Source organism: Camelus bactrianus, chromosome 9 (assembly GCF_048773025.1).
Source record: "Camelus bactrianus isolate YW-2024 breed Bactrian camel chromosome 9, ASM4877302v1, whole genome shotgun sequence".
Taxonomy (NCBI): domain Eukaryota; kingdom Metazoa; phylum Chordata; class Mammalia; order Artiodactyla; family Camelidae; genus Camelus; species Camelus bactrianus.
The window spans coordinates 6,709,914-6,723,491 of NC_133547.1; the positions used below are offsets into that span (position 1 = coordinate 6,709,914).

General features: G+C 46.9%; 1 protein-coding gene across 1 annotated transcript; it reads right to left on the reverse strand.

Moving 5' to 3' along the window:
• Positions 1 to 5,466: 5,466 nt before the first annotated feature.
• On the reverse strand, positions 5,467 to 13,359 carry DHDH (dihydrodiol dehydrogenase). Its single transcript, XM_010946935.3, has 7 exons — positions 13,113 to 13,359; positions 12,479 to 12,590; positions 11,658 to 11,821; positions 9,206 to 9,458; positions 7,047 to 7,171; positions 5,863 to 6,016; positions 5,467 to 5,616 (listed from the first exon to the last, which is right to left on the reverse strand). The coding sequence occupies exons 1-7, from the start codon at positions 13,200 to 13,202 to the stop codon at positions 5,507 to 5,509; spliced, it is 1,008 nt and encodes a 335-aa protein (XP_010945237.1). The 5' UTR covers positions 13,203 to 13,359; the 3' UTR covers positions 5,467 to 5,506.
• Positions 13,360 to 13,578: the final 219 nt, after the last annotated feature.

Below are 13,578 nucleotides of genomic sequence, written 5' to 3' on the forward strand. Positions count from 1 at the left end.
GAGCGCCCCGCAAAATGGCCGCCGCGCGCCGCTGCCCCGCAGGGCCGCCCGCACCTGTGCCACCTGCTCGGGGGAGGCTTGGCTCGTATCACGTGATTGTCCAGTCGGCACTTCCCTTTAGGACCTGGTCGTGGCGCCATTCCGCCGGCTACACATTCAATCGCAGCTATAATTTTTAGTCAGGTATTCAGTCCTGCGGTATTTTCAGAAGTTTGAAAATATTGAGCCCTTGAGCCCTTCCCGGGGCAGAAAGAACTTAAGAGTTAAAAAAGTGGCAAAACTTATCCATGGTGATAGATCGGCAGGGTGTGGACAGGGAGGGGCTCCAAGAGAGGCTTCTAGGGTGCCCGAAATACGCTATATCTTGATCTGGGTGGAGATTATTTGGGCATGCACATGTTAAAAATTAATTGAGATGTACACACAAGACGTGTACTTTATGAAAAGCATTATATCTCCTTTAAAAATAAAATAGTAAGAAAAAACGCTCAGATTTAGAAAAATAGGCTGGGGTCAGATGATGAATTGTTTGGGCATGTAAGAGAAGGGAATCTATGGCCCAAGGGTGGCTGGAAGCCATGCAATTGAAGATTATAGGTGTCTTAGTCCCTCAGCCTAATACCACCAGGAACATAGTCAGACAGTCAAGTTTATTGATCCCTTGAGATGATGGAGACCACACAACAGAGAAATCATGGAGCATCTTGACAAAGGAAAAGGTATAGTTATGATAGGATTTGGAGGAAGAGAGGAGTTTAAGTTTAGACAACTAAATGATAGGCTTAAAGCAAAGCAGGGTCAACATCAAGTGTGGACAGTGAAGGGGACCAGGGTCTTTTATCCTTGAAAACTACAATGAATGTAGATGTGGAGTGTTGGGTCCAGAAATCCTTTGCTCTGCACCTGGGTTGAAAATTGAGGCTGCTACTCTGTATCAAATGACTTAGATCCTACAGACAAGAGGGGATGTATCATTTTTACTGATAGAATTTCCAACACTTGATGATTTTAAAGAACAATATTTCTCTGTAAGTGAGAAAGTATGTCCTTGAGAGAAAGAGTGTTTCCTATTAATCTTGAAGCTGGCTTTGTGTCTGTTAGTCCAGCCCAATGAATTAGCCCTTCCTCCCTCCCTTCCAGTTACAGAAAAGGAAGAAGGGACTTTTAATGCAGACATGGACCTCTCAAAAGTACAGCTGTTGAGTAGAGGGGAGAAAATTTTGAGATAATTCTGAAGTTAAAATTGTTTGTAATAATAAAGATGCTATATCAGCATCTGTGAGGCCCACCTTCAAGATGGGCTCCAAAGATTCTCACCTCCAGGTACATATGCCCCTGTGTGTCATCCTTTCCTACAATGAATAGGGCTGACCAGTGTGATTAACAGGATGCTGTGGAATGACAGAATGTAACTTCCAAGGTTAGACCATTAAAGTCACTACAGCTTCACCCTGGCTCGCTCCTGGATCACTCGCTTTAGAGGAGGCAGCTGCCATATTTTGAGGACATGCAAACAATCATGCTCTGGAGAACACACATGTGGAGGAACCAAGTCCTCCAGCCATCTGAATGAGCCACTTTGGAAGCACAGCCTCCAGCCCCAGTCAAGCCTTCAGATGACAGCTGTCCCCATCAGCATTCTGACTGCAGCTTTATGAGAGATCCTAAGCCAGAACTACCCAGCTAAGCCACTTGTGGATTTCCAACCCCCAGAAATTGTGTGAGATAGTAGTAAATGTTTATTGTTGCTCTAAGCTGCTAAATTTGGGGCTAGTCTGTTACACAGCAATAGATAACCAATACATCTAGGATAATTATGGCCTGTTTACAGATGAGGAAATCAAAGCTCAGAGAGGGAGATAGATGTGCCAAAATTGTCTGGTCTTCATGGGTGCTCCTAAGAGTTTGTATGAGGCTCCAGCTTGACCTGTGTCACTTGGATGGGGCTTTCTTACGCAGCCCCACTCATAGGCTCCAGCCTTCTGTCCTTCTCCTCCAGCTCATCCCCAACATGGACCTAGAAGGGTCTTTTCATATCCAGAGCTGACCCTGGCCCTCCCCTACTCACAGCTCTCCTATGGTAATTACAAATTTCTCTTGCACATTACTTTAAGACAATGAATCTAGTAGAATTTGTTATTTATTGTACACGCAAAGGGAAAAGGGAGAAAATGATATAGTAAGACTCTTCTAATAAAGGAAAATATAATGTATGGGTATTTTAAAGTTACAGATGTATATTACAAGATGGAAGTTATAGGTGGGGCCTGTGTGTGGCTTACTTAGGTCCTCTGCTTTGCATTCTTCCACAAGGCTATAAAAAAAATGTGTTGACTGGGGTTCTGGTCTCATCCAGTGACTCACCTGGGGAAGGATCCATTTCCAAGCCCATGGTTGTTGTATATACATGGTTTGGGGGAAGATTCAGTTCCTTGAGAGATCCTGGACTGAGGGCCTCCATTCCTTGCTGGATGTTGGCTTCAGGCTACTCTCCTTTCTTTATCTTGGGACCTCTTCATAGCATAGCTCACAACATGACAGGTAGCTTCATCAAAGTGAGCAAGCAAGACTAAAGTCATAGTCTATTATAACCTAGCCTTGAAAGGGACATCCCATCCCCTTTGCCATGAACGGCAGGTCACTAAATCCAGCACACTCACAGGAGAGGGGATTACACAAGGACATGAATACCAGGAGGTGGAGGTCTTTGAGAGCCATTTTAGAAACCATTTACATGCCAGGAAAGGAAGAACCTTCATACACCAAGGAAGGGCAGCAAAAGAAAGGGATAATGTATCATAAATGCTAAGTTATTCAGGAGCAGAGGGCCCTGGTGGCTGATTTAGAAAAGTTTCTGGAATGAAAAATGGGTAGGATTTCTCCTTAGATTTATTAAAAATGACTCCATCTCTCACATTGTAAAAGTTATACCAGATGTTCTGGTTTGCTATTGCCGTGTGACAAATCAGCCCCAAGATTAGTGGCTTAAAACAACAATTATTTTATTATCTTTGATAGGCCTGTGGGTAATAAAACTGGGAAAGGCTCTCTGGGCAGTTCTAGCCTGGAGTCACTCCGTGTTTGCTGTCAGACAGTGGCTGGAGCTAGAAGAGCAGAGAGGCTAGAGGGTGTTAGGACCTGATGGAGCTGTCTCTATTTTCATGGCGCCTCAAGGCTTTCCGTGTGGTTTCTTTGTGTAGGATCGTTTGAGCTTCTTTACAGCTTGGTGGCTTCAGGGCAGTTGAATTCCTTGCCTGATAGCTGAAGTTTTGGAATATTTCAGCTAAGAAAGAAGAAATTGCATTGCCTTTCCTGATTTGATCTCAGAAGTCATGCAGCGTCACTTCTGCTGTGTTGCAACAGCCACACGTGAGCCATGAGCCCATTCAACTTCAGGGGAAGGGGAAGGAGACTCTGCTTTTTAATGGGGGAAGTGAGGGCATAGGAGATATCTTTGGAAAATATAAGGTAGCACACTAATTCAGTTGCTTTAGCAAAGACTAATGTAACAGTGGCTTAAATAACACAGAAGTTTATTTCCCTCTCATGTAATAGCCCAAGAATAAGCAATCCTAAGTGATATTATCAGTGAGTAAAATTCCACAGTATCAGGGACTACGATGGTTAATTTTATGTAGCAACTTGACTGGACCACAGGGTGCCCAGATATTTGGTCTAACATTATTCTGGGTGTTTCTGTGAGGGTGTTTTTGCATGAGATCAATATTAAATTGGCAGATTTAGTAAAGCAGATTGCACAAAAGGCCTGAACAGAACAAAAAGTCTCTGAATAAGAAGAAATTCTTTATGCTTGACTCCCTCAGAAGTAGGATATCAGCTTTCTTCCTGCCTTCTGACTCAAACTGAAACATTGGCTCTACCTGGGTCTTGATCTGCCAGCCTTTAGACAACAACCACACCATCTTCTCTCCTGGTACTCAGGCCTTCAGACTTGGACTGGAACTAAATGTCGGCTCTCCTGGGTCTCCAGTTTGCCAGTTCATCCCAAAGATCTTGGGGCATGCCTACCTCCATAATCATGTCTTTCCTCTAACCTTCTAGCTTGTTGCCCCACCATTCACAACACAAGGCTTCCATCCTATAGTGGAAGATGTACACCGCAATGTCCAACACCCCATCCCCTGTACAGTAGCAGGAAGGGAGAGGTTGAAAGGGATGTCAAGTTCCTTGCCTTTGAAGGCTGTGCTATAATTCAGATGCTGCATGCATCTCATTGGCCAGAAGCCATTCAACATGGCAAGAAGCTAGTTGCAGGGGGGCCTGGGAAATGTAGTCATTAGTTGTGCAGCCATGTGTCCAGTGAAACTTTCCTATCATAGGTGAATAATTATTAAGGGGACATCTAGGCATCTCTGCCACACAATTAAATGACTGAACCCAAGCAAGCCAAGGACAGAAACTAATGTGGTTATAGCCGAATGATGTGTAATGGGACTTGGAATAAGCAAACAGTAGAAAACTCATTTGGCTGATGTCTTCTCTCTCAATATTCTCAAATTTCTACCAAATTACTGATTTTCCCAGAGTGAGAGTTATTAGTGTCATATACCCAATATATCCATCTCCATCTGTAGAATTGAACTTCCCGGACTCTGTGGTTCATTCAGGTCACATGACTAGGTTGAGCTAACAAATTCTAAGAGGTTATGTATATCAGTTTTGTGTCAGAGCCTTTAAGTATTGGTATAAGAGCTTTCAGGGTGTTCTTTCCTTGGCCACATTGATCTGCAGGATTCCAGATGGTGATGGCTTTATCAGCCTGGGTCTCAGACATATACAGACCAGAACACAAGTGAGGAAGAAACTTTGTTATGCTAAGCTAAGATTTGGGGGTTGTTTGTTACTACAGCTTAACCTAACCTATACTCACGACTGTAGAAAAATATGAAAGTTGTATTTTTCCTAGAGCACAGAGTTAACCCTAATCGGTTGACCAAGCACCTGCATATAGACCCCCTTCAACTGCTTGTAATTTCGGTGGGAATGACCTCCTACCTCTGCCACACAGAGGTAAACATTTCTTTTGAAATGACTCTCTATACCTTAATGGAGGCCTTACCTCAAAGTAAAGGGCTATCAGCTACCATCTGTTGAGAATCTACTGCGTGCTGGGGCCTGTTCATAAACCATCCTATTTAATACTCACCAGAGAGGGGTTTGTATGGTATCTCCCCTTTACTAATGAGGAGACAAAGGCAGAGAGAGGCTGGGGAGAGTACAGTTAGGGACACCTCCTACCCACACACAATTCCCTGCCCCAGGGCACACGGGCTGAGGAAGGCAACCGTGGATCTGTCCACAGGTGTCTGCTCCAGGAGCTTGTGAGCAATGTGGTCCTGATCCCACCTTCCTCCCCCTCCCCACATCCTTCCACCCAGTTTATTCTCTAGTGACCCGTTTGATGGTGGGCTCTCTCCAGCTCCCACCAAACCACCACCACCAAGATCTCTGTGGAAACCATGTGTTTCTTTATTCAGGGCGTACATTAATGTTTGTCTTGGGGGAAGGTGATTCCAATGGCCTTCCTCACCTCGTCAAGGATGTCAGCCAGGAGCTCACTTTCCGCCAGAGGAATCACAGGACTTTCCTTCAGGCCTGAGGGAGAGTGCAGTTAGAGACCCCTCCTGCTCACATCCCCAAAACCCAAAGAACTATAATTCCCAGAATCCCATGAGGCACAGTAATACTGGTTCAGGCATATGGATGCCCCAGAGGGGTGCTGGGAGATGTAGTTTTAAACAGCTGCTTGAGTGGCAGAGGGATGGGGAGGATACCCACCTCCCCTACCAGGCTTACCCTGCCACCCTGTCACTCTCCCACAGCTGTCCTCCACATCCTTACCCTTCTGTAGGCATTCCCGGACATGCTTGGCTTCATAAATCATGCCCATTCCATTCGTAAAATTGAACTCCTTGTCTGGGGCTGGGGGCAGTGGAAACTCCTTATGCTCCCCCTTCACCACCAGCTCTGTCGGGCACCAGCAGGGGCTGAGGATCTGAGGAGAGATAACAGGTGGCCCTACTGCCCTCACCAACAGGGCTGCTGGGGCTCCCGCTTGGGGATGCTCAGGACCTTCCCTCTCACACCTGGTGGCTAAGGGCTGATCTCCCTCCATCCTCAGGGAGGTTTGGGCCCCCCTCCTCACCCCAACCCCTGCTCTGGCTGCTGGGGGACTGTTCCTCAGCAGCACAGATGCCGCACCAGATGCCTATCTTGTTGTTTGTTTCCCCAGGAACAAATCCTTCTTTAACCCCATGCTCAGGCCTTGTGAAGATGGCTTAGCGAATCCCCCCCCCTTTTTTTTTTTAAATTATAAGTTCGACTGCACATACACATTATATTGCATGTAAATACATATATACAGTATACCGCACGTTTTTAGGTTACATATATGTACTAATTATTGTTCCTAAGAACAGATTAGATCTTTAGCTTTTTAATTATCAAATCCCTTTTGCAAGGAAGAGGCTTAGACAACCCAGTACCTTCTCATCCATTAGGAGACTTTTTTTTTTTTTTTTTTTTTTTTTTTTTTTGCCAAAGAGCCCTGGGAAGCCTAAACTAATTCAATATCTAAGTCTAAATGAAAATGGAAACAGAGGTGCAGCTGAGTCAAGGTCCAAATTCTACAGTCCAAGATTGGGGCAAGATCCAAATTCTTCTGCTGAGAATAGAATTTCTTTTTAGCAACAGGGCTCCAGGAAGCCCGACGAAGCTGTTCTTTGATAACGCCCGTAAACTGTCCTGAAAGCAATTTGAGAGGTTAAAGCTGCTCTCTGAGGGTGGTTTCAACTTGGGCCTAAGGACTTTTGAAAGACCAATGGGTTCACCCTCAGGATGGAGCCTGGAGATCCAGACCCCATCCCATGACCTGGTGATTGAGGATGGATCCCTGAGCAGTGGTGTGGGAAAAGGCTGGTTCAGTCCATATCCAGCTCCAGAAGCCACAACAGGCCTACCCCTCTTGCTAAGGGCCATGGTTCCTGGGACTTGGGCCCAGCCCAGCCCGGCCGATCGTGCCTCACCTGGGCCAAGCCCTTGGTACCGCTCACAGAGACCATATTGGAGAGCGGGGCAGTGATGCTGCAGGTGAAGCTGCCGTGGACCCCTCCTGGGTACTGGAGTAGCACACTGACAGTGTCATCCACACCTGGAGGAAGGACACAGGACAGGGGCAAGCATGGCCTCAAATCTTGCCTGTGGTACCTTGGGTAAGAGATCTCATCTCTAACATGGCAATGAAAGAGACCAAAGCAGTGATGTGTGCTCCCACACAGGTGAGCCCTGAAAACACTTACACTAAATCAAAAAAGCCAAACATGAGTGGTCCCACAGTGTAGGAGTCCATTTGTGTGAAATGTCTGCTGTTTGCAAATCCATAGAGCCAGAAAGTAGATTTGTGCTTGTTTAGGGCCCAGGGCAATAGGAGAATTGGGTGTGGGTTATTTTTTTTTTTTTTTGAGTAATGAAAATATTCTAAAATTGATTGTGCTGATGTATAACTGTGACTAGACTAAAGCCACAGAATTAGACACTTTAAAGGAATAAATTGTATGGCATGTGACATATCTCAGTAAGTCTATTATCAAAATAAATAAATAAATAAACAAAAATATGCTAAAAAAAAAAGAGAGAGAGAGAGGGAGACTTCACCTCTCTGAGCCTCAGTTTCCTCTTCTGTAAATATCTGTTGTGCAGGTTTGTGAGACTCAAGTATCCTCATATCCAAAATGGGGATATTCATGGAACCTGCCTCATAGGGCCATTACAAAGTATTACATTAAATGAGATAAAATGTCCAAAAGCACTTAGAAGGCTATTTAGATTACAGTAAGTGATATACATGCATCAGTTAAAAATTACATTGGGGGTGGGGGATATAGCTCAGTGGTAGAGCGCATGCTTAGCATGCACGAGGTCCTGGGTTGAATTCCCAGAACTTCCATAAAAAATCAAAACACAAACAAAAACTCTTAAAAATTAGATTAAAGTACTAGCCTGGTCTTGGAACACATCAGGCAGGTCACAGATGGAGGAATTTACTGACCTAGTTCTCTTTGATTTCGGGTAAGTTCAAGTTCTTATCCTGGATCTGCTGTGTGAGCCTGGGTAAGTCACTACCTCTCTCTGCGCCTAAGGTTCCTCATCTGTAAAATGGGGACAACCTTCATAGATCAGAAAGATCATTTGTATAATAACCCTAATGTCGAGGTAGCACTTGAAAAGTGGGATCTGTTGTTACAGCTACTATTTAGCCTAGGAATTGGCCAGATGCTAGACTGAGACAGTTTTTCTAAAGAGCGAGTATTATTTTCCTGGTTGTTCATTGCCTTCTGTGGTACTGCTTGCAACGCTGGCCGCAGTAATTCCTCTCATTCCTCTATGAATGCCCCTTTGCAGGTACTCCTTCCATCCTCCTAAGAGGTATAATCTATTTGCCCTCCTCAAAATCTGAGCTGACTTTGGGCCATGGAACAGTAGTAAATATGATACAAGCCAAAGTTTGAGAAGTGCTTGCACATTGGGGTGTTTTTGCTACGCCTGCAACTCTGAGACCACAGTGTGAATGAGCCTGAGCTAGCCAGCTGGAGAGGCCACGTGGAAGAGAACCAAGACTCTCCACACAGTAGCCAACACCTGTAAGACAGAGTGAGGCCATCCTAGACCATCCAGCGCCAGTCAAACAGCCAGTTGAGTGCAGCTGCACGATGAAGACCAGCAGAAGAACCACCTAAGCTGAGCGCAGCCCAAACTGCCAATCCACAGAATCACAAACTAATAAATAATCATTATTGGAGGTCATTATGTTCTAGGGTAGTTTGTTATGCAGCAAAGGCTGATGGAGACAAATTGAAAAATTAACCACCATTTATATTTAGTAACTGCTTACAATTTGCCTCAATAGTTATTTCATTAACTCCTTCTGACAACCCTATTTGTGACGTTTTACCAGGAACTAATTAAGACTCAAAGATGTTGTGTCCTTTGGCTAACATCACACAGCAAGGTCCCAGCACGAAGCCTGCCCACCCTCTTAACTCTGATCCTCTTTTGATTTCATACAGGAAGTTCCTCCAGCTGTCTAACTTGATTCTCATGGGCTAGGAGACTTAGTCCCAGAGCAGTGCTTCCAGGAAGAGAGGACCACTCCTATCACCATTATATCATTCAGGATAGACCATACCTGTTTCATAGTGCCTTCCCACAGCTGAAATCTTCTCTGGCTTCTGCCCACCAAAGACCATGGAGATGAACTGGAGGCAGTAGATGCCAAGGTCCAACAAGCCACCTCCAGCCTGGGCCCAGTCTATGCTCCGAGGTACATTGGTGAGATTCTTTCCAAATTCTGCCCGAATCACTCGAAGGTCCCCCAGGGTTCCCTGGGCCAAAACAGATCTCAGAGCCTCTACGGCAGGAAAGAAGCGGGTCCAGATGGCCTGTGGACCACAGAGGGAAGAAAGCAGGATGTGGAAAGGGAAGGCAAAGGGTCAAGACCCAGGAGTTAACCAACCAGTTCTTCTCCCTTCAAGGATCCAGTCTTGATGGGGTACCCGCTGCTCCAAACAAGATCCCTCCCTCTTCCTTCCACAGCCTGTTAGTCCTCCAGTTGTGTGGTCCTGACTCTCTCTGCCCTCTTCTCTCCTCTCTGTTCCCATCTGGCCCTGTCCTTTCTCATCTGGACTAAAATGGGGATATTCATGGAACCTGCCTCATAGGGCCATTACAAAGTATTACATTAAATGAGATAAAATGTCAATTACACCAGGCTCCCAATGTGATGGGCTGAATTGTGCCGTCCCCCACCAAGTTCATGTTGAGGTCCTAACCACTCCCCCAGTACCTCCCAATGTGAGTGTATTTGGAGACAGGCTTTTTAAAGAGGTAATTAACTTTAAATGAGGTCAGTGAGGTGGGTCTTCATTCAGTCAGACTAGTGTCCTTATAAGAGGGGGAAATTAGGACACATTCACAGAGGGAGGACCAAGTGAAGACACAGGGAGAAGACGGCCATCTACAAGCCAAGGAGAGAAGCCTCAGGAGGAACCAACCCTGCTGACACCTTGATCTCAGACTTCTAGCCTCCAGAAGTTTGAGAAAATAAACCTCTGTTGTTTAAGCCACTCCATCCGTGGTGGCACTTTGTTATGGCAGCCCTAACACACTAACACACCGAGTTTCCCTGCTCCTGTCTGTTCCCTACATGACCTGGAAGGAGCTTTCCTTCCAGAGCTGACTCTGTCTCACCCCTGCCCAATACTCTTCTAATGCTCCCCTTTGCCTAATATCAGCCCCAGTGTATTTGGTATATGTTATGAGCAAGACAGTATGTACAGGCTTTGTATAATTAGTCCTCCCAACATCCCTCCCATGTAGCTATCATGTCCATTTTATAGATGAGAAAACTGAGGCCCAGTTAAATCAGATTTCCTGTCCAAGGCACAGAGCCAGGAACTGGAAGACTGGAGTCTAGAGTGCTCTGATTCTCAAGCCAGAAATCTTGACCTGTCCAAGATAAATTTCATACTAAATACATGAAATCTGCCCATTCTTATTTTCTTTAAGTCTTAACTCTGCTTTCCCCATCTGGCATATTTATCTAGGCAACTGATATTTCCTTTAAGGCATAGGTCAGTCCCTACCCACAGGAAACCTCCTTGACCATCACCCAGGCTGAGCCAGGGCCTCTGTGCTCCATCAACTGCTCAGTCCTATGTCCATGAAGTCCATGCAACTGGTAATAGAGATTGCCCATTTCCATGATCATAACGGACCTTGAGTTCCTGGAAAAGTGAGTCTTAAACATTATGAGTCCCAAGTTCCTAGGGTTGGATCTGGCACACATTAGGTGCCAATAAAAATGAGGAGGCGATAAACTCACAGAATTTTGGCACTGACAGGACACAGTGAGCACCAGAAGGCGCTGAGTAACATAATGAATCTTGACTACTTGTTGGGCACATAGACCTTTGCAGACTGGGAAGCTCAGCAATGCTGGGCATATGACGCCTAGATAGGACGTGGAGAAGTTAAGAGGCAGCTATAGCGACTACTGGCAGAACCTACAGCAAAGTATTTAAGAACCATAATACTCCTTAACATGAAAATAGCTTCCAGGGGTCATCTGGTGGCCATCTTTACTGCTGGCACTATCCATTGCTGTTTGGTGGCCATTTTAATTACTGGCAATCTGTGCGAAATCAAAGACCCCTGTAGGTAGGCAAGTCTGATAAGGGCAAAAACAGAGGCAGCTTGACATCGAGGGTTGGTAGGGCTTCCTTGGTACTTCTGACCTCTATCACTGGAAATCCACCCAAACTAAGCCCATTGCTATTTTGTGCCACTTTTTCTTACTGGCATCTTCTTCTGAAAGGCTGACAAAGGATCTTTCAGGCGGCCATGTTTGCTAAGAGCCCAAAGCAGTGGCTTCCAGCTATGGGAGATGTTGCCAGTAGTTTCCATGGCGTAGCGCAACTACCTCCTGACAAACGGCAAAGACCTGGGTTCATTTTGTGGCCATCTTAACTCTTGGAAACCCTATCCCCCTTATGTTCCTCCAAAAATGTCCACCAGCCACCATGTTTAATAATGGCAAGTAGTGCTGCGATGGATGTTGGAAGGACCCCCTCCACCCTCACCTCCATAAGGAAGAGGCCTCGGGACCGGGCCTCTGCAACCATTTCGCGCACTTCCGCGGCGTTCACGCCCATGGGCTTCTCGCACAGCACGGCTTTGCCCGCCGCCAGGCAAAGCAACACCGTTGGCTTGTGCTGGGGGTGCTGGGTGCCAATGTAGGCCACCTCTAGGGTCAGAGGAAAGTCAAGAGATGAGACCTGCCCACCGAGTCCTCCGGGGCCGCCCATAATATAGAGGCCCCGCCCCCAACATCCCAGGACGAAGTCCCACCACAGGAGTCAAACCCTAGCCTCCCATTAGGGCGGAGCTAACGGTTCTCTATCATCACTCTATTTCCTTCAGATTATTTCCAGCCTTGTGAAATTATCGTATTAAATTACTTAAGCCTCACAAGTCCACCAGGAAGTAGAGATTATTCTTTCGCCCGTTTTACAAATGAGGAAACTGAGAAGGCAAGCAAAAGAGGAAAATGCCAATTCAGGCAGCCTGACTCCACCGCCGGGCTGTTGTCCAACTACATTGTCCTGTCTCTCCATCCAGGCAATTCCAGAACGCAGAAGCCCAGGCCACAGGGTTATTTTTAAAGCCTGGAAGGCCTCTCTCAGAAATTCAAACCCTGCCTTTACCGCGGAGGTGTTGCCCCTAATCACAATTTCACGCCAGTTAATTTCAGACCTAACCGGTTCCTACAGCTCCGCCTCCCAGCTCAGAGTCCTTCCAGGGCCCAGAGGGATTGGCTCATCCCCGGGGAGCCTTGCATCTCCTAGGCAGCTTCCAGGAGGCAGCGCCCCAGTGGCCCCCCCGCAGCCCTCGGGCCACTCACCCACGTTCGGGTCCTTGGCCAGCTCCTCATAGGAGCCATAGGCCTTTGGGATGTCGTGTTTCCGCGCAAACTCCTCCGCCCGGCTCAGGTCACGGGCCGCTACCGCCACCACCTGGAGAGGCGCCAGGGTCAAACATGAGGGGCAGGTGTGGAAGACAAGTGGATGGAAGGAAGGTGATGGAGAAGGCCTCGGCGTAGGGAGAAATTACATCTCCCAAGATGGGAGAGGCGGAATGTGGTCCTGGAGGTTGAAGTGACGGGTGAAGGGGCCGCTGGATAATTGGGTCCTGAGAAAGAGAGATCTGGGGCAAGCAATTATTAAACCCCCTAGTATCTAAATTTCTTCTTTTCACAGCAGGTCAGATTAAGACCCTCCCAAACCTCATGGAACTCGTGTTTAAAAGACAGAAAGGGAGAAAGGCGTAGGGAATTTGAGATTGCTTCACTGCCTTGGGGACTCAGAAGTCCGGAACCCTCCAGAAATTAACATGACATTGTAAACTGACTATACTTAATTAAAAAAAACAAAAACAAATAAAAAGAAGTCCAGAACCCTAGCTCCCTCCTCCCTCAGACCCAGGAGTTCCCTCCCACCCCGCCTCGGCCTGCTCTTCCCTCCGAAGGGAGGGCCGACCTGGTGCTCAGAGCGAGGCAGAGTCCGCAGCACTGTCGTGAAGTCGCTGGAGATAAGGCCGACTGACACGATGCCCCAGCGAAGCGCCATCGCTGCAACCCGGAGTCCCAATGGTCCCTATCTTACCCAGGGGGGATTTAAAAAGACCAGATACCCGGCTCACGGGGGCGTGGCCCTTTTCTCCGCCCCCATTGCCCCTATGCCGCTCCTCGTTGGTCTCCGGGCTTTCGCGCCCCTACAGTCCCAATGCAAGGGAGCAGGTTATTTAATTCTAGCGTCCCCATTGGAAGACCGCACCGTTGGCTCCGCCTAATAGGGGTGGACCAGAAACACTTCGTTGCCTCTGGAGACTTATAGCCACGTGACCAAGGGAAGGGGCTTTCTTTTCTTGACAATTTAGGTCCTTGGAACCTGTCCCCTTTCCTCCTTCCCCCCGACTCTGGCTCAGAAAGCCGCGCACCCTTAG